We start from the raw sequence: 27,878 nt of genomic DNA, 5'->3' as shown, positions 1-27,878 counted from the left end.
CCTGCTTCAATCACTCAGACGCGGGAAGGACAGGACTGGTGAATAGTTTCTACCTTCAGACCATCAGGCTGCTGAATAGCCACCACTAGTCAGCTACCTGCTCCCCCCCAACCTCAACTCCCTTACCTTACCTGCTACTCCCCCATGGACATTCTTTCTCCTGCTGCTCTCCCCTTCTACTCCCCCATGGACATTCTTTCTCCTACTGCTCTCCCCTTCTACTCCCCCATGGACATTCTTTCTCCTGCTGCTCTCCCCTTCTACTCCCGCTATGGACATTCTTTCTCCTGCTGCCTCCCCCTTCTACTCCCGCTATGGACATTCTTTCTCCTGCTGCCCTCCCCTTCTACTCCCGCTATGGACATTCTTTCTCCTGCTGCTCCCCCCTTCTACTCCCCCATGGACATTCTTTCTCCTGCTGCTCTCCCCTTCTACTCCACCATGGACATTCTTTCTCCTGCTGCTCTCCCCTACTACTCCCCCATGGACATTCTTTCTCCTGCTGCTCTCCCCTTCTACTCCACCATGGACATTCTTTCTCCTGCTGCTCTCCCCTACTACTCCCCCATGGACATTCTTTCTCCTGCTGCTCTCCCCTTCTACTCCCCCCATGGACATTCTTTCTCCTGCTGCTCTCCCCTACTACTCCCCCATGGACATTCTTTCTCCTGCTGCTCTCCCCTTCTACTCCCCTATGGACATTCTTTCTCCTGCTGCTCTCCCCTTCTACTCCACCATGGACATTCTTTCTCCTGCTGCTCCCCCCTTCTACTCCCCCATGGACATTCTTTCTCCTGCTGCTCTCCCCTTCTACTCCACCATGGACATTCTTTCTCCTGCTGCTCTCCCCTTCTACTCCCCCATGGACATTCTTTCTCCTGCTGCTCTCCCCTTCTACTCCACCATGGACATTCTTTCTCCTGCTGCTCTCCCCTACTACTCCCCCATGGACATTCTTTCTCCTGCTGCTCTCCCCTTCTACTCCCCCATGGACATTCTTTCTCCTGCTGCTCTCCCCTTCTACTCCACCATGGACATTCTTTCTCCTGCTGCTCTCCCCTACTACTCCCCCATGGACATTCTTTCTCCTGCTGCTCTCCCCTTCTACTCCACCATGGACATTCTTTCTCCTGCTGCTCTCCCCTTCTACTCCCCCATGGACATTCTTTCTCCTGCTGCTCTCCCCTTCTACTCCACCATGGACATTCTTTCTCCTGCTGCTCTCCCCTACTACTCCCCCATGGACATTCTTTCTCCTGCTGCTCTCCCCTTCTACTCCCCCATGGACATTCTTTCTCCTGCTGCTCTCCCCTTCTACTCCACCATGGACATTCTTTCTCCTGCTGCTCTCCCCTACTACTCCCCCATGGACATTCTTTCTCCTGCTGCTCTCCCCTTCTACTCCCGCTATGGACATTCTTTCTCCTGCTGCTCTCCCCTTCTACTCCCGCTTCGGACATTCTTTCTCCTGCTGCTCTCCCCTTCTACTCCCCCTATGGACATTCTTTCTCCTGCTGTTCCCTCCTTCTACTACCCCATGGACATTCTTTCTCCTGTTGCTCTCCCCTTCTACTCCCGCTATGGACATTCTTTCTCCTGCTGCTCCCCCCTTCTACTCCCCCTATGGACATTCTTTCTCCTGCTGCTCCCCCCTTCTACTCCCCCTATGGACATTCTTTCTCCTGCTGCCCCCCCCTCTTCTACTCCCTCTATGTGTATTCCACCACCACCCCCCCACCACAACGACATTCATCACTGTAGAAGTTGTTAGTATGTCTAGTATTACTTTCTTGTTTTTATTTCACTCAATGATCATGCTGCTTCCCTCCTTATGGTCATTCCCCCCACCCCCCCAACAGTATTTACACTGCCTCCACCCCAATCGGGCATTTACTCATTCCTCACTGCCACAGTTGTTATTATGTATATAGTGCTATATTTATATTGTTTTTATTACCATTTTCATTATTTTACTAGTCCTGCGTGTCCTGCGTGTTGGAGCTCGAAGCCTAAGATTTTCACTGTACCCTGCAATCACGCCTGCAACCCCGCAATCCTGTACATGTGACTATTAAACAATCTGAATATGAATCTGAAATGGTCCGATTGTTTCTGGTTCTGAAATGGTCTGGTCATTACGCTTGTTTCTCCGTGATTTTACACACTCTATCAGCTGGTTATCAGATAATCACCGGTTATAAAACAAAAAGTCCACCAATGTAGAACCTGCTGAAAATAAAGTCCTGTATAGATTGTATTTCCAGCCAGCAACTATCGTGGAATTACGACGATGATCACACTTTCACACTTTTAGTGTTAGTTTAATCAGCTAATGTACAAAAAGGATATAAAACACAGGAAACACTGACTTGATTTAACTGCATAGGGCCTTTGACGTGGCTCATTGTTTTAAACAATCTGGTTTTGGATTCCACCTTGTCTCCCCCTTTCCTCTTTTAGAATCCTCTGTCCCACACCATTGGATCCAAACAGGCTATTTACTGTATAGGCTACTCTGGAGACCACATGACAGATCTAAGGCTCTACTCCCGCACATAGGGATTAAATGACACACAGGGTTTATATGGTAGATAGATAGGAGATCCTGACACTTGACATGCGACACAGATGGCACTCCTTGTCTTCACACGTAGCTAAGATAATAGATGGTTCTCTGTGGAATTCTCAAAGATGGATTAGAGCAGCTGTTGTGAACATTATTAGGTTGAGATAAACGTAAACATTTTTAAACATATGTGCAGGATCATCTTGGATCTTTTCTTGAAGTCAACTTGGGATTCTTTGCAACCAGTGATTACTCAAAAACAGATCAAGATGTGTCACACCGCCTCGCCTCTAAATAGCAAATGTATTTGTATACATGAATAGTCTGTAAGAAGTGTTACACTTTTATTGACTATGATCCAAACATATCACATGAAACCCTGTGATTCTAGTGGAGAAAGACTTGAATATGATAATACGTGCATGCTAAGACCAGTGAAAGATGCTAGAAGTTTCCAAACTCACTATTGCCACACGTACTGTGCAGCTAGCTTGTCCTTTTCTGCAGTCAACAATGCACTCATCATTGTCCTGTAAAACAATACAACATATTGGTTAAAACAGACTGGCATCTAGGCTCCTGGAACAGAAGAGCGTACCCTATTAACAAAAAACAAACAATAACACATGAATCAAAATGTGTGTTTATTCTTGACAAGCATCACATGACTTCACAGCATCCACTTTCAAAAATAAATAATATTTCATTCCAATTGTAACTTTCAATCTCAATGGATTTTTTCACGAGTGAACTTACAGTTACTGTAAGACTTATAATCAATACAATGGATCAATGTATTAGTAGCTCATAGTTTACTCTTGGACAATAGAAAGTTGAAATTTGTGTGATCCCATTAATGCAACCATACATCATGCATATAAATGAGAAGTGACTACAGTCTGTTCATCATTGGGTATACTCTATACTTACCAGTGGTCATACTGCAAACTGGAATTTATACTGTTTGGACAATTGTCTTCATGCTGTATTTAGACATGATGATAACAGACATGTCTATTTGACTGTGGGTATTATGCTACTCACCGTCACCTGATGCTGACAGTCTTCCACACCCCAAATATATTCCTCATTTTAGCACCTGTGGTAGTCTGCGTTATGCTTTCTTTTACCACTATATCAGCTCCAGATGCACATAGCTCTACACAGACGCTTAAATATACAGTGTTGTGAAAAAGTATTTGCCCCTTCCTGATTTCTTACTTTTTTTGCACATTTGTCACACTTAAATGTTTCAGATCATCAAACAAATTTTAATATTACACAAAGATAACCCAAGTAAACACAAAATGCAGTTTTTAAAGTGATGATTTGATTTATTAAGGGAAAAAAGCTATCCGAACCTTCATGGCCCTATGTGACAAAGTAATTGTCCCCTAAACCTAATAACTGGTTGTGCCACCCTCAGCAGCAACAACTGCAATCAAGCGTTTGCGATAACTGGCAATGAGTCTTTCACATCGCTGTGGAGGAATTTTGGCCCACACTTCTTTGCAGAATTGTTTTAATTCAGCCACATTGGAGGGTTTTCGAGCATGAACCGCCTTTTTAAGGTCACGCCACAGCATCTCAATCGGATTCAAGCTCGTACTTTGACTAGGCCACTCCAAAACCATTTTTTTTAAGCCATTCAGAGGTGGACTTGCTGGTGTGTTTTGGATCATTGTACTGCTGCAGAACCCTAGTGCGCTCCAGCTTGAGGTCACAAACTGATGGCCGGACATTCTCCTTCAGGATTTTTTGGTAGAGAGCAGAAGTCATGGCTCCGTCAATCACAGCAAGTTGTCCAGGTCCTGAAGCAGCAATGCAGCCCCAGACATCACACTACCACCACCATATTTGACTGTTGGTATGATCTGAAAAATTGAAGTGTGACAAATGTGCAAAAAAATAAGAAATCAGGAAGGGGGCAAATACTTTTTCACAGCACTGTATATCATCTCTGGCTCAATCTATCGCTGTCTCTCTCTCAATCTCTCTCCCCCCTCTCTCGCTCCCCCCCTCTCTCTTTCTCTCACTCCCCCCTGCTCTCTAGCTCTCGACCCTTTGGACCAACAAATATGTACTTCACATTGCAGGGAAGATCAGCTGTTTACGTTCGCTGTCAAGTTGGAACAGAGCTATTAAAGTTTTAAAAAATATAGCTGAGAGTTAATATTTTGCTGTGATTCTATTACAAAAATATTACATTTTATTACAACTATATTTCAGTGAAAGAACTGCTCTTTTAGCATTGGTGTTTTACTTAGCATGTCAAACCGCTTAAAACAGCTCCTCGAAGATATAGTTACTGTTCAAAAAACAAAATCACCAGGAGAAACAACAATTCACATACTTCCCAACCCAACTTTTTTTATTTTATTTATTTATTTATCCATTTTTTTACCAGGTAAGTTGACTGAGAACACATTCTCATTTGCAGCAACGACCTGGGGAATAGTTACAGGGGAGAGGAGGGGGATGAATGAGCCAATTGTAAACTGGGGATTATTAGGTGACCGTGATGGTTGAGGGCCAGATTGGGAATTTAGCCAGGACACCGGGGTTAACACCCCTACTCTTACGATAAGTGCCATGGGATCTTTAATGACCTCAGAGAGTCAGGACACCCGTTTAACGTCCCATCCGAAAGACCGCACCTTACACAGAGCAGTGTCCCCAATCACTGCCCTGGGGTATTGGGATCTTTGTTTAGACCAGAGGAAAGAGTGCCTCCTACTGGCCCTCCAACACCACTTCCAGCAGCATCTGGTCTCCCATCCAGGGACTGACCAGGACCAACCCTGCTTAGCTTCAGAAGCAAGCCAGCAGTGGTATGCAGGGTGGTATGCTGCTGGCATACAATGTGCAGCCATCACTGAGTTTGAGCCTAGGGTGTTCTACAGCTAGATAGTGAAAGGTACCTCACACTTACGTTACAGTGAGGCTCAATGTATTGGGCAATCCCAATCGCCGGGGAGCATGAAAGAGCAAGACGCTTGACTTCTCCTAATAAGAACATAAAGTGAATCTTTTTTTATTGTGACTTTATGCTATGTGGAATGAGTGCACAATACTTTTTTCTACACATGATCCTATTTTAGAAAAAGCTCAAGTGCAACAGCGTTATACATCTTAGCTTAAATTCCCATCAATTGTTCGCTTTTACAAATACTTGGACTGGAGTTAAGCAGTATCTAAGTGTGTGGAAAAGTTCAGGCCTGGTTAAACATGGGGAAATAGATTGAGATAATATTGTATCAATATTCCAGGTGCGTGAGCTTGAGAGTGGCATATCCCAGGAGGAGCAGGCCAACACTCTCCTGTCCAGGAACAGGAAGGTGCCGCATGAGCTGGAGGAAGCTTGGGAGCATGCAGACATAGCTTTGTCTCAGGTCAACAAGCCGAGGGTAAAGAGCCGTGACGCTGGAAAGGAGAAGTGTAAGGTTCTTTATTTACTTTCTTAGTCAACCTTGTGTTCTGTTTCGTTGTGTTCTTGAACGTAGCCCTGTCTTTCATTTCTGTTCATTGATTTCACCTGTGTTAGTTACTCACCTGGTCTCATCAGCTCCTTATTTAGTTCAGTTCATTCTGTTTGTGCCTTTGTGAGGTATTGTTCGTTTTGACTCTACTAAGCCTTTTCCTAGCTCGTTTGTGAGAACCAGTTATAGCCTTCAGTCCTAGTTTTGATTCACCTGCCTGTTTGCCTACCTGTGTATGACCATTGCCTGCCTGTGACCACGATTCCTGCCTTCTGCGAAGGCGAAATAACACCTGCCGCGCTCTGCGTGTGAATCTACACCTTTTTCTCCCTGAGTTTCATTACAAGAAGACACTTCTCTGAGGCGTCAAAACATATTGCTATAACTGATTCACTCAATAGAACTAGAATGTAATTTATATTCGTTGATACATTTATATTCATATTTTATTCTAACAGATTAATCCCATTGATATGAATACTGTATTTATACCTTTAATTGAAATCATTATAGACAAATCACATGTTAGAAGCAAGCCAAATTTGATTAGTAAATAGACGTGATATTTTATATTATTTTGCAGGGCAAGGAAGCAGCTGAATAGGAGATGTGCCACAGATGAGACACACTTCTAGGCAGTCATACAATATGATCTCCTTGTGAAATGTCAACATTGATCTCTTAAAGTCTGCCTTAAGAAAGTATTCAGACCCCTTGACCTTTTCCACATTTTGTTACGTTACAGCCTTATTCTAAAATTGATTACATTGTTTTTTCCCCTCATCAGTCTACACACAATACCCCATAATGATAAAGCAAAAATAGCTTTTCAGAATAAAAAACATTTTATTACAAATAAACTGAAATATCACATTTACATAAGTATTCAGACCCATTACTCAGTACTTTGTTGAAGCACCTTTGGCAGCGATTACAGCCTTGAGTCTTGGGTATGACGCTACAAGCTTGGCACACCTGTATTTGGGGAGTTTCTCCCATTCTTCTCTGCAGATCTTCTCAAGCTCTGTCAGGTTGGATGGGGAGCATCGCTGCACAGCTATTTTCAGATCTCTCCAGAGATGTTTGATCTGGACTCTAGCTGGGCCGCTCAAGGACATTCAGAGACTTGTCCCGAAGCCACTCCTGCGTTGGCTGTGTGTCTTGGCTGTGCTCTTAAGGTCGTTGTCCTGTTGGAAGGTGAACCTTCGCCCCAGTCTGAGGTCCTGAGCGCTCTGGAGCAGGTTTTCATCAAGGATCTCTCTGTACTTTACTCTGTTCATCTTTCCCACGATCCTGACTAGTCTCCCAGTCCCTGCCGCTGAAAAATATCCCCGCAGCATGATGCTGCCACCACCATGCTTCACTGTAGGGATGGTGCCAGGTTTCCTCCAGACGTGGCGCTTGGGATTCAGGCCAAAGAGTTCAATCTTGGTTTCATCAGACCAGAGAGTCTTGTTTCTCATGGTCTGAGAGTCTTTAGGTGCCTTTTGGCAAACTCCAAGCAGGCTGTCATGTGCCTTTTACTGAGGAGTGGCTTCCGTCTGGCCACTCTACCATAAAGGCCTGATTGGTGGAGTGCTGCAGGGTTGGTTGTCCTTCTAGAAGTTTCTCCCACAGAGGAACTCTAGAGCTCTTTCAGAGTGACCATTGGGTTCTTGGTCACCTCCCTGACCAAGGCCCTTTTCCCCCAATATCTCAGTTTGGCCAGGCAGCCAGTTCTAGGAAGAGTCTTGGTGGTTCCAAACTTCTTCCATTTAAGAATGATGGAGGCCACTGTGGTCTTGGGGACCTTCAATGCTGCAAAAATGTTTTGGTACACTTCCCCAGATCTGTGCCTTGACACAATCCTGTCTCAGAGCTCTAAGGACAATTCCTTCGACCTCATGGCTTGGTTTTTGCTCTGACATGTACTGTCAACTGTGGGACTTTATATAGACAGGTGTGTGCCTTTCCATATCATGTCCAATCAATTTAAATTTACCACGTGGACTCCAATCAAGTTGTAGAAACATCTCAAGGATGATCAATGAAAACAGTATGCACCTGAGCTCAATTTCGAGTCTCATAGCAAAGGATCTGAATACTTATAAGGTATTTCTGTTTATTAATTTTAATACATTTACTAAATTGTCAAAAACAACTGTTTTTACTTTGTCATTATGAGCTATTATGTATAGATTGCTGAGGATTTGTATTTATTTATTTAATCCATTATAGAATAAGGCTGTAACGTAACAAAACATGGAACAAGTCAAGGGGTCTGAATATATTCCGAAAGCACTGTATCACAAGGTGGAAGGTGACAGGTTCTAGGTCTGGGTTGAGCAGGCAGAGTGAAGCAGAGGCAGACAACAAAGGGAGCGTTTCTTACATTTATTTTAAGGCATCATTTTCCATTTCAAACACATTCCAGTTTCTATTTTCCATTCAATTGCTTTGTTTTCCATATAGTAAATATAATTTATTTTACGTTTACTCTAAAACCATGCTAGTTAAAATCATCATACAAACCAAAACAAGGAAAACAAAGTGTCACAGGAACTGGTGCAGCCTGGAAGGCAGGCATCCATTTTGTTAAGACTTCAATTTAATCTTAAATAACCTCCATTAGCCATGTACTCACCAAACAAAGCCCTACATGCCCTAGAAAAACCTGGGCTCCACCACGCCTCCGGATTGCATTCACCTCCTGTAGGCGGCCACCTAGAACACAAAAACAATCCAAATCACATGACTCAATTCTTCATCTAGATTGCATGCAATCACGTGACAGCTGTGACATATGCCTTTGTCAGCATATTGTTGCTATACTATATTGTTGACTTGAACAATATAAAATTATGAAAAGAGAGGTGTCTTGAATGACCAATGACCACTGAAGCAACACCTTAACTATTATGTTTTGTACATCTCACGTCATGAAACACTATAAGCTGGTATTACTATTGCATATGAAGTATTTTAAATTGCTAAATAAAAATAGCACTCCTTGGGGCTCGCAAGGATCTATGAAATCTTCTGCACATTAATAAGTCTTAATCATAATGCCACACCTAATATTACTCAGAAGACACATTTAGCCCGCCATGAGTCCATGTGATTCCCTGTTGGCTACATATGAAATGATTACAAAGTAGCTAATGTGCAAAGAAATCATGGTTCACCACTTGCTCAAAATAGGTCTTTGACCTGCTAACAGTCCTTGATCTAAATCCACAGAAGTGTCTAAGGCTTATATTGCTGTAATGAACTATTCAAGTCGAATTTGCAAACCCCACTCTGAATTTACAACGCCCCATGTTCACTCCTGAGAATCGTTTCATTTGATCTGGCTTGATATCTACAATATTGACCAATATGGTTAGGTTTGATTCATTAACTCACCAGGTCTTAATGTCTTCAGCACCCAAAACCCTTCTCCCCACATGCTAGCGTTTACCTGCAGAAAGTGAAGCAAATAGCATAAACTACCCAACCTTGGAGTCTGTACCGTGCTTTCTCTCTCACTGCCACAACTCCCCCACACGCGCACACACACACACACAGACACACACACACACACACACACACACACACACACACACACACACACACACACACACACACACACACACACACACACACACACACACACACACACACACACACACACACACACACACACACACACACACACACACACTGGCGACTGCAGCTGTGGGCTAAAGCTGCTTTGAGCTGACAGATTTCATAATGTAAGAAATATCAGCTGCTGGCTTTAGCTGCCATATGGCCTCTGGCATGTTTGAATAGCTTTGTCATATAGTCAATATAACAATGGACACACTGTTAACACAGTGTTAGCTAATACTTTTCCTTCTTATTCTGGTCAGGTATGTGTTTGTAGTAGAAAATGCAAATACTATATTATGTTTAACATGTTAATAATACATCTTGTATTTGAATCATGTTAGGCCTATATTAATAAGCTAATAAATAATGAATATGTTTTATTATTAAATAATTAAGACGTTACATTTTTATCATAATCATTGCTATGTATTAGCAGTATGTAAACTCTGCCCTTTAAAAATTCTGCCCCACATTTTCAAAAGGCATGCACTTTGATTCATGTGCTTACAGTGCAAATAACATTAAAATAAAATATACAATAGAAATGTGTTCTATAATCACAAATACAGGTTCATCTGCACACCGCTATGGACATAAATAAACCAATCAAAAACAATCATTGAAATAAATGCCTCCTTCCAAGTGTCAAGGTAAATAAATGAATCATACACTGAGTATACAAAATATTAGGAACACCTGCTCTTTCCATGACAGAGACTGACCAGGTGAATCCAGGTGAAAGCTATGATCCCTTATTGATGTCACCTGTTAAATCCACTTCAATCGGTATAGATGAAGGGAAGGAGACATGTGAAAGAAGGATTTTTGAGCCTTGAAACAATTGAGACATGGATTGTGTATATTCACATTTTACAAAAGTGAATTGTTTGAATGACAATATCTATAAAAAATATGTATATTCTTCTGAACCTGAAGTGGCTACAGAGCATTCTGAGCGTGTCAAATAAAATAAAATAAAACAAAAATGTATTTGTCACGTGCGCCGAATACAACAGGTGTAGACCTTACAGTGAAATGCTTACTTACAAGCCCTAACCAACAATGCAGTTTAAATTTTTTTATTAAAAAATACCCCCAAAAAATATCAATAAGAAATAAAGGTACAAAATAATTGAAGAGTGTGAGCCTACATTAGGGTTCTCTAGAGTTAAATTGTCAACAATCTCACAAGTGTCTGCATGAATGAGCAAGAGGCTATATTTATTTTAAGTCCTAATAAGAACCTAAGGGGAAGCCAAAGATATTGTGTATCACATTTGTATTGCAACTTTATCACACGTGGGACCACTAAAGAATACTTAAGACACTGTCTCCATTTGGAAATAGCGTATCGTATGAGAGCATAATTGGCATCAGATGATCTCAGGAGACCTTTGGAACAATGTCTTCTGTAAAGGTCAGTTTGTGAGGATCCTTTGGGTATTCCGTTTATACCCAGTGAAAACTACTACTTATTGGAGACGCATATTTGATTCAAGGTACTTTACACACAATAAACTGGAAAAACACTCAAGCTTCTTATTTTGTTATCAGATATGCACAATCCCATCTTTTCAAATACCGGCAACTATTCAATTTAAGTGAACAAACCTCCGGCTGTTACGGCACTTAACTTTTGGCACCATTCTTACGTCGGTGAGAGACAAAACAACCACAGCTGAGATGACAGACCTTTTGGTATCTATCCTTATCCTATCCTTTGTGATGTTTAGCAAACATTTTAACATGATTACAATTCAACACTGTCATGTCACTAAAGACGAGGGTCAGACAAATGACAGTCTGCACCAATTTGACAAGTTTTGACGTGTAAGACCTTCAGATGTCCTCCACAACACCCTCTTAGCAAATCCCATTCATCATTCCGTGCATCATTAGAGAACAGGCTTACAATTGTAACCAAAATGATTTGGGAATATAATTAGCTTATGTTGCACAGGTTCTAGACAACGCTGTTAACACTGTTCGTTCCCATATAAACAGTGACACGACAAGTAAGGATGCTGAAGTGAGAAGGGGCAGACGTACATGACCAAATAAAGAAAAAGTACACATCCCAAAAGGGAGGGCTGCTTCTGCTCAGTGAACACAAATCTCCCTATAAAAGAAGCCATCTCTGACCCCCCTTGGACTGACTGAAGGCCACCCAGCAAAGGTGAGTAAGTGCCACAGCTCTCACAAAGATTTACTAGTGGCCAGAGAGATGCTTATTTGCTCATTAAGAGATACATTCTTGTCTGGTTTACTTATAGAAAAAAACTCCTGCAATCACAGATGACTCATTTTGTACTAGTTTCAATTGTGTGTATTTACATTTTACATGTTTGTCATTTAGCAGACACTCTTTTGCAGAGTGACTTACAGATAGTGATTTCATTAAAGATAGCTAGGTGAGACAACAACACATCACAATCATATCAGGTACATTTTCCATCAACAAAGTATTTATCAGCAAAGTCAGTGCTAGAAGGGAAAGACAAGTGCTTTAAAATACATATATAATAATTGTATTGAAAACTGACAAAACTCTCTCTTTTCAAGTATCAACATCTAACCAACTTGGTCCCAGCAATATCCTACGAACTTGGGCAAGAAAAGAGGTACATTGTGTTAACTGTATCTGGCATGTACAATGTTAGTATGGGGAAACACTGACTGGGGAGCACTTAAATTGTTTAATACAAAATATAGCCTTTACCAAGATTAGTCAAAGGAAGATGCTTAACTAGATCTTGTTGATACAATTGTATAAAGAGTTCATTACATATAGTAAAGGTTTTCAGAGAAATGTAGTGTAAGTAAGAACATGGGACATTATCACCAACATCTAAAAATCATTCAGATTCTTGTTTGTGGAAGATAAAGATTAGCATTGGCATTTGTCATTGTAGATAAAATAACTCTTTCTTTTCTTGGCAGAGGGTAATCATGAGCACTGATGCAGAGATGGCGGCATTTGGCCCGGCGGCCATCTACCTCCGAAAGCCAGAAAGAGAGAGGATTGCAGCCCAGGCTGCTCCCTTTGATGCCAAAACAGCTTTCTTTGTGGTTGAGCCTAAAGAGATGTACCTCAAAGGGGTTCTCCAGAGTAAAGAGGGTGGCAAAGCCACTGTCAAAACACTGTGTAACAAAGTAAGTAGATGTCTACAACAGTGAGAGTTCTGTAGGATGGAAAATATGGCAGTGAAAAATATTTTATTGACATATTCTAATGCGGTGATGGCTATGCTGTTTTCTAAGCTCAAACCTGTGATATGAGTTAATTAAAACCATCATCTAATTGTTTGAGTAACCAGTCATTTACAAAATGTTATTCCTGTCACAGGTTCTCACTGTGAAGGAGGATGATATCCACCCCATGAACCCTCCAAAGTACGATAAAATTGAGGACATGGCCATGATGACCCACCTCAATGAGGCCACGGTGTTGTATAACCTCAAAGAGCGTTACGCAGCATGGATGATCTACGTGAGTTTAAATGAAAGACATGAAGACATGAATCAATGGAGAGTTGAAATGTTAACAAACATTATTCCCTTCTATTACAGACCTACTCTGGGCTGTTCTGCGTCACTGTGAACCCCTACAAGTGGCTCCCAGTGTACGACTCTGTAGTTGTGAATGCTTACAGAGGCAAAAAGAGAATTGAAGCCCCACCCCACATTTTCTCCATATCTGATAATGCCTATCAGTTCATGCTCACTGGTACACAAATACCCATGCTACTAAAATGACTTAATGTACAGAATTGCACAATGTGTTTGTAACTTATTCACACGTGCCTTTCCGTTTTCAGACCATGAGAACCAGTCAATTCTGATCACGTAAGTCCAAATCAATGAGTAAATGAGGGTAAGATTATGGTTAAAAAACACAATCAACTTGCTCACTGATGGATGTTCAGTAAGTAATATTGCGGTTTAGTAAAAAAAAAAGTAAGTGAGATTATTGAAAAGAAGAATGATAGGAGTTTAACTAATCTCTGTCTAACCCCAGTGGAGAATCTGGTGCAGGAAAGACTGTGAACACCAAACGTGTCATCCAGTACTTTGCGACAATCGCAGTGGCTGGAGGCAAGAAGGAACAAACAGCAGCTGCTACTTCTGGGAAAATAAAGGTGAGAAACATTACTGTAGCCTAACATATCTAGTATAAAGGGGTTGTATGCATCAAAGATCCAGTATGTAGGCATCATCAAAACATGACTAAATGTGATGACATCTCTAGGGGTCGCTAGAGGATCAAATCATTGCAGCCAACCCCCTACTGGAGGCTTATGGTAATGCCAAGACCGTGAGAAATGACAACTCCTCACGCTTTGTAAGTATAAAAAAAATCCTTTTTGTATTTGTGAGCTTTCTTGGTTTTGAAGGGTTGTATACTGATGTATATCTAATGAACCTTTTAGGGTAAGTTCATCAGAATCCATTTTGGAACAACTGGAAAGTTGGCCTCTGCTGATATTGAAACATGTAAGTGCTTCATGATCAGCGTATCTTTATCCAGTTGTGATTGACAAATGTAAAAGACTTGTGCTCATACAAAAACGTATGCTACAGATCTGCTGGAGAAGTCTAGAGTGACATTCCAGCTGTCTGCTGAGAGAAGCTACCACATCTTCTATCAGCTCATGACTGGACACCAGCCACAATTGCTGGGTGAGAGACAAATACAGAAATATGACATGGAATGCATAAGGTCAACAGTAAATACATTATACATTAGTAATAGTAAATGTGCTAAATAGTTTTTTCTAATTATTGTATTCATTATTGTATTCCAGAGGCACTTCTGATCACCACCAACCCCTATGACTATCCCATAATCAGTCACGGTGAAATCGCTGTCAAGAGTATTGATGATACAGAAGAGTTCATCGCCACCGATGTAAGTATAAAAAAAACTACAAATGTAGGAAAAATATAATTGTATGATATAACAGAATAGTAGAAACGTTTCTCTAAAAAACATGAACACGTCTAAAAAGTAATTAAAAAGCAACTTGTATAATGACTGTATGCCTTCGACAACACATGTTAACTGTTATCGTAGCTTATATTTTAATAAAGTATGACAGTCAGTTACATTGCATTCCATCAAGATTCCATTAAACTTTTCCAGAGAACATTTTAACAATCTGTATCATTGTGTTACTGAAAACATTAATCAAACATTTCTTAAAATCTCCATAGACGGCCATTGACATTTTAGGCTTCACTGCTGAGGAGAAGATTGGCATCTACAAGCTGACTGGTTCTGTGATGCATCATGGGGCAATGAGGTTCAAGCAGAAGCAGCGTGAGGAGCAGGCTGAGCCTGATGGGACTGAGGGTAAATATCAGAATAAAATTATAAAATTCAATGGACAACTAACCTACCTTATCTCTTGCCATATCAACTGTACTCAACTGTTGGAAGCCTTTGAAAAGGTCACGGTTAATTTTCTAGGTTCTTCCAGCCTAATTTATATAGCCTAATTTACATCTTTAAGCAATGTATCAAAACATATATTTTTTTTAAAGAGCATAACATTTTCTCTCCTAACCAGTGGCTGATAAAATCTCCTACCTCATGGGCCTGAACTCCGCTGACTTGCTCAAAGCTCTGTGCTACCCCAGAGTGAAGGTCGGGAATGAGATGGTGACCAAGGGGCAGACTGTACCACAGGTAGAATCTTTTAGACTATTTTCAATTATTGTACACAAGGGAGATTTGCAAAAAGTAAAATGAATGTGAATTTTATGCAGGATAAAAAAAAATATATATTTTGTTCTGTAGGTGAACAATTCAACTATGGCCCTCTGTAAATCAGTCTATGAGAAAATGTTCTTGTGGATGGTCGTCCGTATCAATGAGATGTTAGACACAAAGCAGGCCAGACAATTCTTCATTGGTGTGCTGGACATCGCTGGTTTTGAGATCTTTGATGTGAGTATTTGTATACCGTAAATTCAGCACGTTGCTGTTCAGCTTATCCTGCTGCTTGAAAACAATTGAACCAAGAGTAGACATTATGCCTGTACAATATCTACTGATCAAAATATGAACTAGCAGTCATGTTGGGTAACTCTTGACTTTCAACGTTTCTGTATTTAAACATTAGTACAACAGCTTGGAGCAGCTTTGCATCAACTTCACCAATGAGAAACTGCAACAGTTTTTCAACCACCACATGTTCGTACTGGAACAAGAAGAGTACAAGAAAGAGGGAATTGAATGGGAGTTCATTGACTTTGGTATGGACTTGGCTGCCTGCATTGAGCTTATTGAGAAGGTAGGTGAAATCTTAAGAAAGCAGACAATACAATAAAAGGCATGTCTGCTTATCAGTTTAATATTTCACATCTTGTCACCCACAGCCAATGGGCATCTTCTCCATCCTTGAAGAGGAGTGCATGTTCCCCAAGGCTTCAGACACTACCTTCAAGAGCAAGCTGTATGACCAGCATATCGGTAAAACCAAAGCGTTTGAGAAGCCTAAACCTGGGAAAGGCAAGGCTGAGGCCCACTTTGCCCTGGTGCACTATGCCGGTACTGTGGACTACAATGTCACAGGCTGGCTGGACAAGAACAAGGACCCCCTGAATGACTCCGTTGTGCAACTCTACCAGAAGTCCTCAGTCAAACTGTTGGCTATGCTGTATGTAGGAGCAGCAGCTTCACAAGCAGACGGTACATCCCATAGTATCTAGAATTTCTCATACTACAAGATGAGACTATATCTACCCCTTCCCTTGTTATATAGTTCATGATTATAAAAGCATTGCGGTTGAAGTGGTCATTTGAGTTAAACTGATGGCATTGGTATTACTGGAAATCTCAGTACACTGGATTTATTTAGGATTATAGTGAAATCATGTAAAAATCTAATTGGAATAAGAATATAACTGGCCTTACACATTTGTAAACAGATGCAGCAAGAGGAGGAGGAGGCAAGAAGAAGAAGGGTGGTTCCTTCCAGACTGTGTCTGCTCTGTTCAGGGTATCTACATGTATATTATCCCTTATTATGTTGATGCACTACGGTGCAATACTTTGTCAAATGTAAATTGTGGGGGTTAATAGGTAATTATCATTTGTATTTCATTTTTTGGTTATGATAAGGTAAAACAGGTGTACTGTATAACATCTCTTTAAGTTGTTCATAGTTGATATTCTTTCAAATCCATAGGTATATTTGGCTTGGAATTTAAAAGTGTCAAACACAACTTTGTTTATTATAGAATCTCACAACTCACACTTTTTCCAATCCCACAGGAGAATTTGGGCAAGCTGATGACCAACTTGAGGAGTACCCATCCTCACTTTGTGCGCTGTTTGATTCCCAATGAATCAAAGACACCAGGTCTGGGCTCATTGTCAATTATTTGAATAATTGTTTATAAAGAATCTGAGAAAATAAGACTCCTTTACTGTACTGGTTAGCTTGAGGAAAGTCGTAGAACATGCTATTTCCTTGTCGTTAGGTCTGATGGAGAACTTCCTCGTCATCCACCAGCTGAGGTGTAATGGTGTACTGGAAGGCATCAGAATCTGCAGAAAGGGCTTCCCCAGCAGAATCCAATATGGTGACTTCAAGCAGAGGTAATTCATGTTCAGTAAGGGAAAATGCCAACAAGATGTTCAAGTACTTCTTTCATAGGCATGATCACATCAAATACACATTTATTTGGTGTTGTATTTTTTTATTTTTTTATATCTCCCTTAATCATAATTTCAGATACAAAGTATTGAATGCAAGTGTCATCCCTGATGGACAATTTATTGACAACAAGAAGGCTTCAGAGAAGCTCCTGGGATCAATAGATGTGGACAAGAGTCAGTACAAGTTTGGGCACACCAAGGTAGAGCAATAGACAGCAGCATCACTTTTCCCACAAAAAAACAAAACGTTGAGCTCAATCAAAAAAAAACGAGTTCTATATTTTCTATAAATATGATCAAGATACATATTCCTATAGGTGTTCTTCAAAGCTGGTCTGTTGGGTACTCTGGAGGAGATGCGAGATGAGAAACTGGCTACTCTGGTGACAATGACTCAGGCTCTCTGCAGAGGTTACGTCATGAGGAAAGAGTTTGTCAAGATGATGGCGAGACGGTAGCTACACTATTTTAAAGAGTACATTTTATATTGAGCCAGTGAAGAGAATCCCCCCAAAACTATTTATTTTATGATTATTATTTACAGAGAAGCAGTTTACTCCATCCAATACAACATCCGCTCATTTATGAATGTGAAACACTGGCCATGGATGAAGCTGTACTTCAAGATCAAGCCTCTTTTAAAATCGGCAGAAACTGAAAAAGAGATGGCTGCAATGAAGGAAAACTTTGAGAAAATGAAGGAGGATCTGGCCAAGGCGTTGGCCAAGATAAAAGGGCTTGAGGAGAAAATAGTTTCTCTGTTGCAGGAAAATAATGATCTGCAGCTACAGAGAGCAGCGGTAAGTTAATAAATTGCTTGTTTAATACAAGATTAATATTAATCTTGTTCACGTCATTTTATTGGCATTTGATTTCCAGTGTTGCTTCATTTCTGTTGTATTTGTTGTAGGAAGAGAATACTCTCTGTGATGCTGAGGAAAGGTGTGAGGGACTCATTAAGAGTAAGATCCAGATGGAAGCCAAACTCAAAGAGACATTTGAGCGGCTGGAGGATGAGGAGGAGCTCAATGCTGAACTGACTGCCAAGAAAAGGAAACTGGAGGACGAGTGCTCTGAGCTGAAGAAAGACATTGATGACTTGGAGCTCACCTTGGCCAAAGTAGAGAAGGAGAAACATGCCACTGAAAATAAGGTTTACCATTTATTATAAGCCATTACGTTTTGTATTCATTTTAAATGTAAAAGACAGAGCATTGATGATTTGATATTGAATAATTCAATTTAGGTTAAAAACCTGACAGAGGAGATGTCTTCTCAAGATGAGAGCCTTATCAAGTTGACGAAGGAGAAGAAAGCCCTCCAAGAGGTGCACCAGCAAGTCCTTGATGATCTCCAGGCAGAGGAAGACAAAGTCAACAATCTGACCAAAGCCAAGACCAAGCTTGAACAGCAAGTGGATGATGTGAGCGATGCGACAACCTTAAAATAGCTTAATATTACCATCAAAAGAAATACAATAAATTAACAGTTAACCAAATATTGTGAAACTGTTCTTGTGTGGTCTAGTTGGAGGGTTCCCTTGAGCAAGAAAAGAAGGTCCGCATGGACCTTGAGAGAGCCAAGAGGAAGCTTGAAGGAGATCTGAAACTGGCCCTGGAGTCCTTGATGGACCTGGAGAATGACAAGCAGCAGTCTGATGAGAAGATCAAGAAGTAGTTTTAAAATCGAAACAGTTGTTGAACCATTCTCTCAGAACTGATTGCCGGATATATCTTTTAATATATACGTTTTATTTCAAACAGGAAAGACTTTGAGACAAGCCAACTTCTCAGCAAAATTGAAGATGAACAGGCATTGGGTGCTCAGCTTCAGAAGAAAATCAAAGAACTCCAGGTGAACTGTCGGTTCAATATACCACACTGAATAAGATTCATGAGACAGATTCACCATCTTCCGAATTGCATGTTTTAAGCAAATAAACATTTAAATCCATTATATATTTCAGGCCCGTATTGAAGAGCTGGAAGAGGAGATTGAGGCTGAACGTGCTGCTCGGGCAAAGGTTGAGAAGCAGAGGTCTGATCTCTCCAGGGAACTTGAGGAGATCAGTGAAAGGCTTGAAGAAGCTGGAGGTGCAACATCTGTCCAGATTGAGATGAGCAAGAAGCGTGAGGCTGAGTTCCAGAAGCTGCGTCGTGATCTTGAAGAGTCCACCCTGCAGCATGAGGCCACCGCTGCTGCTCTCCGTAGGAAGCAGGCCGACACTGTGGCAGAACTGGGAGAACAAATAGACAACCTCCAGCGTGTCAAGCAGAAGCTGGAGAAGGAGAAGAGTGAATACAAAATGGATATTGATGACCTCTCCAGCAACATGGAAGCTATCGCCAAGGCAAAGGTGGGAGATGATGTGGTTGCCAGAATATATTTTAAAAATATATAAATAAACTTATCAAAAAGCATGAAAAATTGCTCGATAACCTGTTGAACATTGTTAATAGGGTAATCTAGAGAAAATGTGCCGAAGCCTTGAGGATCAACTGAGTGAATTGAAGACAAAGAATGATGAGCATGTCCGCCAACTTAATGACATAAATGTTCAGAGAGCAAGGCTTCTGACTGAGAACGGTGAGTTTAAAATGAAAAGTTTGTATTTCTGTTTGTTTTCCATAATACCAAAAAAGCTAACTTCCAACTTTCTCCGTCTCAATCAGGTGAACTTGGTCGTCAGATGGAGGAGAGAGAATCTCTTGTTTCCCAGTTGACCAGGGCCAAGCAGACTTTCACACAGCAGATTGAGGATCTCAAAAGGCAGATTGAAGAGGAAGTGAAGGTTCAATGCCATCTTCTACTATACTGCATCTTTGTGATTCATATAAATGTTATATTTGGCTTAAGTGCTTAATTTGACTTTTTTCCCCCATACTGTTGACATTTAGGCCAAAAATGCCCTAGCCCATGGTCTGCAGTCATCCCGCCATGACTGTGATCTGCTTCGGGAGCAGTATGAGGAGGAGCAGGAGGCCAAGGCTGAACTGCAGCGAGCATTGTCCAAGGCCAACAGTGAGGTGGCTCAGTGGAGATCCAGATATGAAACTGATGCCATTCAGCGCACTGAGGAGCTTGAGGATGCCAAGTAATTGAAAAACATTCTACCACTCTTCATACTCACCAAAGTACCTACAATAGCTAAAATCTGAGTTTTTTTCTTTTGACAGGAAAAAGCTTACCCAGCGTCTGCAAGATGCACAGGAGGCTGTTGAAGCAACAAACTCCAAGTGTGCTTCTCTGGAGAAGACCAAGCAGAGACTCCTGGGTGAAGTGGAGGATCTCATGATTGATGTGGAGAGAGCTAATGCTTCAGCTGCCCTGCTTGACAAGAAGCAGAGGAACTTTGACAAGGTAATGTTTTGACAAAGATGTGAATACAGTAAAATCTATGCATTTGTGTATTAATTTACTTAACTGTTTTCCCAGGTTCTGACCGAGTGGAAGCAGAAGTACGAGGAGGGCCAGGCAGAGCTAGAGGGGTCTCTGAAAGAGGCCCGCTCTCTCAGCACCGAGCTGTTCAAGATGAAGAACTCCTATGAAGAATGTTTGGACCACCTGGAGACACTGAAGAGAGAGAACAAGAACCTGCAACGTATGGGGAAATAAAAAAAAACGACAACAAAAAATGTCAGTGCACCGTTTATGCTGTGTGGATACAAATCTACAATGTTGATCATTTCTCTCCCCTTTTCATTTCAATAGATGAGATCTCTGACCTGACTGAACTGGTCGGTGAGTCTGGAAAGAGCATCCATGAGCTGGATAAGGCAAAGAAGACAGTGGAGAATGAGAAGGCAGAAATCCAGGCTGCACTAGAGGAAGCAGAGGTATGCCCCACAAGAGTTTTTATGTCAACAAAGTGATCATGATGATATACATCTCATACCTAAATCCCTACATTACTTTGGTCATTGTTCAATTCTATTATTTAGGGCACACTGGAACATGAGGAATCCAAGATTCTTCGTATACAGCTGGAGCTCAACCAGATCAAAGGTGAAGTTGACAGGAAGCTGGCAGAGAAGGATGAGGAGACAGAGCAGATCAAGAGGAACAGCCAGAGGATGATGGACTCCATGCAGAGCACTCTGGACTCTGAGATCAGGAGCAGGAACGATGCCATGAGAGTCAAGAAGAAGATGGAGGGAGACCTCAATGAGATGGAGATTCAGCTGAGCCATGCCAACCGCCAGGCTGCTGAAAGCCAGAAACAGCTGAGGAACGTCCAGGGAGCGTTCAAGGTATATATACTTTATTTTTGTATGGAGTCCCAAATGAATTGTTCTTTCTCTTTAGATGATGTTAGAATACATTTTCCTCTAAACCTCAGGATGCCCAACTGCAACTTGATGACGCCATACGCGTCGCAGATGACATGAAGGAACAAGTAGCCATGGTGGAGCGCAGGAATAACCTGATGATGGCTGAGATTGAAGAACTGAGGGCTGCCCTGGAGCAGACAGAGAGAGGCCGCAAAGTGGCCGAGCAGGAGCTGGTTGATGCCAGTGAGCGTGTTGGACTGCTGCACTCTCAGGTACATATAAAATATTAACTTTCTCTCAGTTACAAATCGGGAGAGGTACAATCAAGTTTTGGCATGTGATTAAATGCCCCCCATTCATTCAGAATACCAGCCTCATCAACACTAAGAAGAAGCTGGAGGTTGACCTTATTCAGGTCCAAGGTGAAATGGAAGACACTGTCCAGGAGGCAAGAAATGCAGAGGAAAAGGCTAAGAAGGCCATCACTGATGTGAGTTTCATCTTCTGCCTTCTGTATCTATTTTGTTCAGATCCAGTAGAATTTTCTTGAGTAATAATGACAATATCTTAGAATGAAAGCAAAAATAGTTTGGACATTTCATTAACATACACAATGAGCAAGTTTGACATACTTTACCCTTTACAAGTATTGCAGAAGTGTTCATATAATCAATGTACACAACATATTACTCCAGGCTGCCATGATGGCAGAGGAGTTGAAGAAGGAGCAGGACACCAGCTCTCACCTGGAGAGGATGAAGAAGAACCTGGAGGTCACAGTGAAGGACCTGCAGCACCGTCTGGATGAGGCTGAGAATCTGGCCATGAAGGGCGGAAAGAAACAACTCCAGAAACTGGAGGCACGGGTATGTACTATACATTATTGCATATACGGATGTAGAGCAAGCTACATTATATATGAAACCTTAACTGATAAAAAATGGAACTCCTATATGTAAGGTCCGTGAACTGGAGAGTGAAGTTGATGCTGAACAGAAACGTGGAGCTGAAGCTATTAAAGGTGTTCGTAAATATGAGAGGAGAGTCAAGGAGCTCACCTACCAGGTACAACCATGAATCTTGATACTAAAAAACAAGATATTGTATACTGCAGTGGACCATTTGACAGGAAATGTCAATCTCTTGTAAACTGTGCAGACCGAAGAGGACAATAAAAATGTGAGCAGGCTGCAGGATCTGGTGGACAGGCTTCAGTTAAAAATGAAGGCCTACAAGAGAGCGGCTGAGGATGCTGTGAGTATGATACCCAATGACAGATTTTTAAAGTAATGGTGACATAATAAAAAAACGAATTGTGCTAATTATTTAAAAATATTCAAACAAATGAATAACTAACTATATGTTAGGTACTTATACGTACTTGTTTCAAGGAATCCTTAATAAATCAAGTTTGTTATTACATTATAATAATGTAACAGAGGAAGTTGTTACTAAGTAAAGCAGACTGTAGATAAAGTAAAGTAGTGATCCTGTGTGGCTCAGTAGGTAGACCATGTCGCTCGCAACGCGAAGGGTCGTGGGTTTGAAGCTGCTGGGGCCACCTATACGTAAAATGTGGCCCCAGAAGATTCACCCACGACCCTTTGTGTTGCAAGCGCCATGGTCTATTACCTAATAACAAACTTCATTTATAGATTGACTGTTAATTGCTTTGGATTAAAGCATCTGCTCAAAGGCATATATTATTATATTATAAATAGGCCTAGTAAATAATGATGGTTATTGGAAAAGATGGAAATATATTTTGTACATATAAAAGTACATATAAAATCGTATCTAAGGTACAGCTTGCAGTAAATAAGGAGCACAATATAAAATGGGATATGTAATACAACCCAAATGATATGAAACCTGAATAAAGTCAAAGAATCAAGTTTACTGAGACCTTTTACCGTGTAGTTGGTTTCTGTTGTACTTTTGGTATGATCATTACTTCTTTATTTATAAGATTTGGATGATGATAAGGTAAACAATTCATAAGAAGTTTGAACTTTGCATGTTTTGCCAAACATGCAGCATCATTGTTGAAATGTATATTTGCAATCCTACAGGAGGAGCAGTCCAACATTCACCTGTCCAGGTACAGGAAGCTGCAGCATGAGCTGGAGGAAGCTCAGGAGCGTGCCGACATCTCTGAGTCCCAGGTCAACAAGTTGAGAGCCAGGAGCCGTGAAATTGGTAGCAAGGTACGATTACATTTAACAACATTTATTTAAAAAAAATACGAAGAAATCTAATCACACAAAACAAGCATTTGTTGCTAAATCTTTATTACATTGTGCCAGTCCCGTAGTAAACTTCAAGGAGAAGATATACAGTTGAAGTCTGAAGATTACATACACCTTAGCCAATTACATTTAAACTCAGTTTTTCACAATTCCTGACATTTAATCCTCTTAAAAAATCCTAGTCTTAGGTCAGTTAGGATCACCACTTTAGTTTAAGAATTTGAAATGTCAGAATAATAGCAGAGAGAATGATTTATTACAGCTTTTATTTTTTTTCATCACATTCCCAGTGGGTCAGAAGTTTACATTCACTCAATTAGTATTTGGTAGCATTGCCTTTAAATTGTTTAACTTGGGTCAAACCTTCTCGGGTAGCCTTCCACATGCTTCCCACAATAAGTTGGGTGAATTTTGGCACATTCCTTCTGACAGAACTGGTGTAACGGAGTCAGGTTTCTAAGCCTCCTTGCTCACACACACGTTTTCAGTTCTGCCCAGAAATGTTCTATGGGATTGAGGTCAGGGCTTTGTGATGGCCACACCGATACCTTGACTTTGTTGTCCTTAAGCCATTTTGCCACAACTTTGAAAGTATGCTTGAGGTCATTGTCCATTTGGAAGACCCATTTGCGACCAAGCTTTAACTTCCTGACTGATGTCTTGAGATGTTGCTTCAATATATCCACATCATTTTCCTCCCTCATGATGCCATCTATTTTATGAAGTGCACCAGCCCCTCCTGCAGCAAAGCACCCCCACAACGTGCTTCACGGTTGGGATGGTGTTCTTCGGCTTGCAAGACTCCCCCTTTTTCCTCCAAACATAATGTTGCTCATTATGGCCAACAGTTCTATTTTTGTTTCATCAGACCAGAGGACATTTCTCCAAAAAGTATGATCTTTGTCTCCATGTGCAGTTGCAAACCGTAGTCTGTCTTTTTTATGGCGGTTTTGGAGTGGCTTCTTGGCTTGCTGAGCGGGCCTTTCAGGTTATGTCGATGTAGGACTTGTTTTACTGTGGATATAGATACTTTTGTACCTGTTTCCTCCAGCATCTTCACAAGGTCATATGCTGTTGTTCTGGGATTGATTTGCACTTTTCGCACCAAAGTACGTTCATCTCTAGGAGACAAAACGTGTTTTCTTCCTGAGGGGTATGACGGCTGCATGGTCCCATGGTGTTTATACTTGCGTACTATTGTTTGTACAGATGAACGTGGTACCTTCAGGTGTTTGGAAATTATTCCCAAGGATGAACCAGACTTGTGGAGGTCTACATTTTTGTTCTTGGAAGGTAGGCCTTGAAATACATCCACAGGTACACCTTCAATTGACTCAAATTATGTAAATTAGCCATTAATCATTTTCTGGAATTTTCCAAGCTGTTTAAAGGCACAGTCAACTTAGTGTATGTAAACTTCTGACCCACTGGAATTGTGATACAGTGAATTATAAGTGAAATAATCTGTCTGTGAACAATTGTTGGAAAAATTACTTGTGTCATGCACAAAGTAGATGTCCTAACCGACTTGCCAAAACTATAGTTTGTTAACAAGAAATTTGTGGAGTGGTTGATAAACGAGTTTTAATGACTCCAACCTAAGTGTATGTAAACTTCCGACTTCAACTGTATACTGTAATACTTATAATATATAATATATAAACTATAAAAATCCCATTATGGTAAAGTATAAGCAAGACGTTTTTTTATTCTTTTCACATTCTTTTCCAGGGGAATGTGGCTGAAGAGTGAGGGACGAAGTCCAGATTAGACACATTATCAACAGGTCATACAATATGATTTTTGGTAAAATGTTCTCATGAATCAAAAATAAATCTGCAAACCATATCCATACCGTGTCAATTGTTTTCATAATTTATCATTGAAATGAATTGAGTCATACAAACACCTTCTTCTTCGGATATCACTGATTGAACCACTAATACATGCCTGATGATGTCGTATTCCTCCTAAACATCATCACACAGTTACATTAGTCAGCATATTATCACTGTTCCTGCTGCTGTATTGAGATTTAATGAATAAAACTGTCGCTAATATTGTTTTGAACTCTTGCAATTTAGCTCCACATGCATACATTCAGCATTCGTCTTTCCATATACAGTATAACAGCATGTGAACAACAGACCACCTGGTGTCCCTTTCAGGGTATAGCTGAGCTATGCCAATATGGGGTCCATATCAGTCCTTTGTTTTACCAACTGGTATTCCTTTGTTTACCCACAAATATTCTATCAAAGTATCATCTGTAGGTCTGGGAGGGGGGGGGGGGGGGGTCATTTCTCCTCTAATACCTCAAGATAATTTAGATGTATTTTACTGCCCACTTTTTTTATTGGCATAACATATCAATTCAGGAAAATATGCTCACATGAGGTTCGTTGAAGTAGCTACTGCACCTATCTGATGGTGAAAACTACATGAAGGAAGAAAGACACTGAAGAAAGGCACTGAGAGATCCTCATCATACCACAACTTGCACTACAGTCTCATCTTCCACACCACATTCTTAGTGTTATACAGTATGCATGCCTATATGAAGCCAAGTGCAGATACTGCAACAAATAAGTGTTTCTGTAAGGAACTAACTTTGCCAACTTCGTCCTATTGTTCTACTTAGTGTGTCATGTCAATTCCTTGGCCATGTTAAAACAATAGTTTGATATGGCGTTTTACCAATTAATCATGCAAGCATTTTACCAAATGTTAGTCATACTGTACTCAGCAATCAAGGACATGCACTGTTTTTCTAATTTGTCATTTAATTAATTAACTGGGAAGAATTGGTCCAACACATCAATCCATTTACTTACCACAAAGTAGCATTGCAAAAGAGTGTAGGCTACCTGCAAAACTTAAACTGATAGTTTTAATACATATCTACTTGACACAAAATATAAAAATGAAAGAGGTACAACATAAAAATTAACGTGTTTGCTAAAATTTGGACTTACAGTACCGTTGCCAAGGAGGGGCTAAATCACCACTGAAGAGAGCGAGCGAGACAGTTTTATACGAAAGGTTGTAGCAAAATAAGGCTTAAAACACTTGGTGACAAATAGCTAGGCTGCGAGAGCATTGCTGAGCAGGCAGCTATGTTTGTATTCCATCCTAATAAGAACACAGGGGAGGGTACGAGATCAGTTATCACATTTTGATTGAATATATTACCTATTTTATACTGTGCAAACTCCTCAGAAGTGTTCATTTTGTGTTCACCTTACTTCATATGGGGAACAAACACTTAAGGAAAGGTCAGCCGGCAAGGTTAGCCTTGTCTCCAGTTCATGTATCAGGACAAAGTAGAGCAAAGGGGGGCCATTAACTACCTACAGTGCCTTCAGAAAGTATTCAGACCCCTTGACTTTGTCTACATTTCATTGTGTTACAGTCTGAATTGAAAATGGATTAAATTGAGATTGTTTGTCACTTGCCTACACACAATACCCCTTAATGTCAAAGTGGAATGATGTTTTTGAAATGTTTTCAAAACAATAAAAAATGTAAAGCTGAAATGTCTTGAGTCAATAAGTATTCAACCCCTTTATTAAGTTAATGAGTAAAATGTGTTTAACAAGTCACATAATAAGTTGCATGGACTCTCTGTATGCAATAATAGTGTTTAACATGATTGTTGAATGACTACCTCATCTTTATACCACACACATACAATTATATGTAAGGTCCCTCAGTCGAGCAGTGAATTTCAAATACAGATTCAACTACAAAGACCAGGGAGGTTTTCCAATGCCTCACAAAGGGCACGTATTGGTAGATGGGTAAAAAAAGAAGAAGCAGATATTGAATATCCGTTAGCATGGTGAAGTTATTAATTACACTTTGGATGGTGTATCAATACACCCAGTCACTACAAAGACACAAGTGTCCTTCCTAACTCAGTTGCCAGAGAGGAAGGAAACCGCTCAGGGATGTCAGCATGAGGCCAATGGGGACTTTAAAACAGTTACAAAGTTTAATGGCTGTGATAGGTGAAAACTGAGGATGGATCAACAA

At 40.7% G+C, this 27,878-nt stretch overlaps 1 protein-coding gene and 1 long non-coding RNA gene across 2 annotated transcripts; one reads left to right on the top strand and one right to left on the bottom strand.

Annotated features, from left to right (window-relative positions):
- Positions 1–3,899: 3,899 nt before the first annotated feature.
- On the bottom strand, positions 3,900–9,530 carry LOC120062658. Its single transcript, XR_005478425.1, has 3 exons — positions 9,430–9,530; positions 8,669–8,748; positions 3,900–4,440 (listed from the first exon to the last, which is right to left on the bottom strand). It is a non-coding gene; the product is annotated as an uncharacterized LOC120062658 (long non-coding RNA).
- A 3,076-nt stretch (positions 9,531–12,606) lies between these two features.
- On the top strand, positions 12,607–25,678 carry LOC120062652 (myosin heavy chain, fast skeletal muscle-like). Its single transcript, XM_039012695.1, has 39 exons — positions 12,607–12,810; positions 13,004–13,147; positions 13,228–13,384; positions 13,476–13,503; positions 13,676–13,796; positions 13,907–13,999; positions 14,088–14,151; positions 14,239–14,337; positions 14,463–14,566; positions 14,872–15,010; positions 15,228–15,346; positions 15,458–15,607; positions 15,783–15,953; positions 16,039–16,351; positions 16,597–16,661; positions 16,937–17,024; positions 17,146–17,263; positions 17,400–17,523; positions 17,641–17,777; positions 17,868–18,123; positions 18,234–18,476; positions 18,570–18,746; positions 18,851–18,996; positions 19,087–19,177; positions 19,290–19,679; positions 19,783–19,909; positions 19,996–20,114; positions 20,221–20,417; positions 20,500–20,683; positions 20,759–20,924; positions 21,035–21,159; positions 21,265–21,573; positions 21,663–21,866; positions 21,959–22,084; positions 22,290–22,460; positions 22,555–22,659; positions 22,753–22,848; positions 23,667–23,801; positions 25,575–25,678. The coding sequence occupies exons 1-39, from the start codon at positions 12,607–12,609 to the stop codon at positions 25,593–25,595; spliced, it is 5,826 nt and encodes a 1,941-aa protein (XP_038868623.1). The 3' UTR covers positions 25,596–25,678.
- Positions 25,679–27,878: the final 2,200 nt, after the last annotated feature.

The sequence above is a fragment of the Salvelinus namaycush genome, chromosome 2, assembly GCF_016432855.1.
Source record: "Salvelinus namaycush isolate Seneca chromosome 2, SaNama_1.0, whole genome shotgun sequence".
Lineage (NCBI taxonomy): Eukaryota > Metazoa > Chordata > Actinopteri > Salmoniformes > Salmonidae > Salvelinus > Salvelinus namaycush.
Note: the sequence above shows the minus strand (reverse complement) of the source record. Positions and strands in the feature narration are given on the sequence as shown.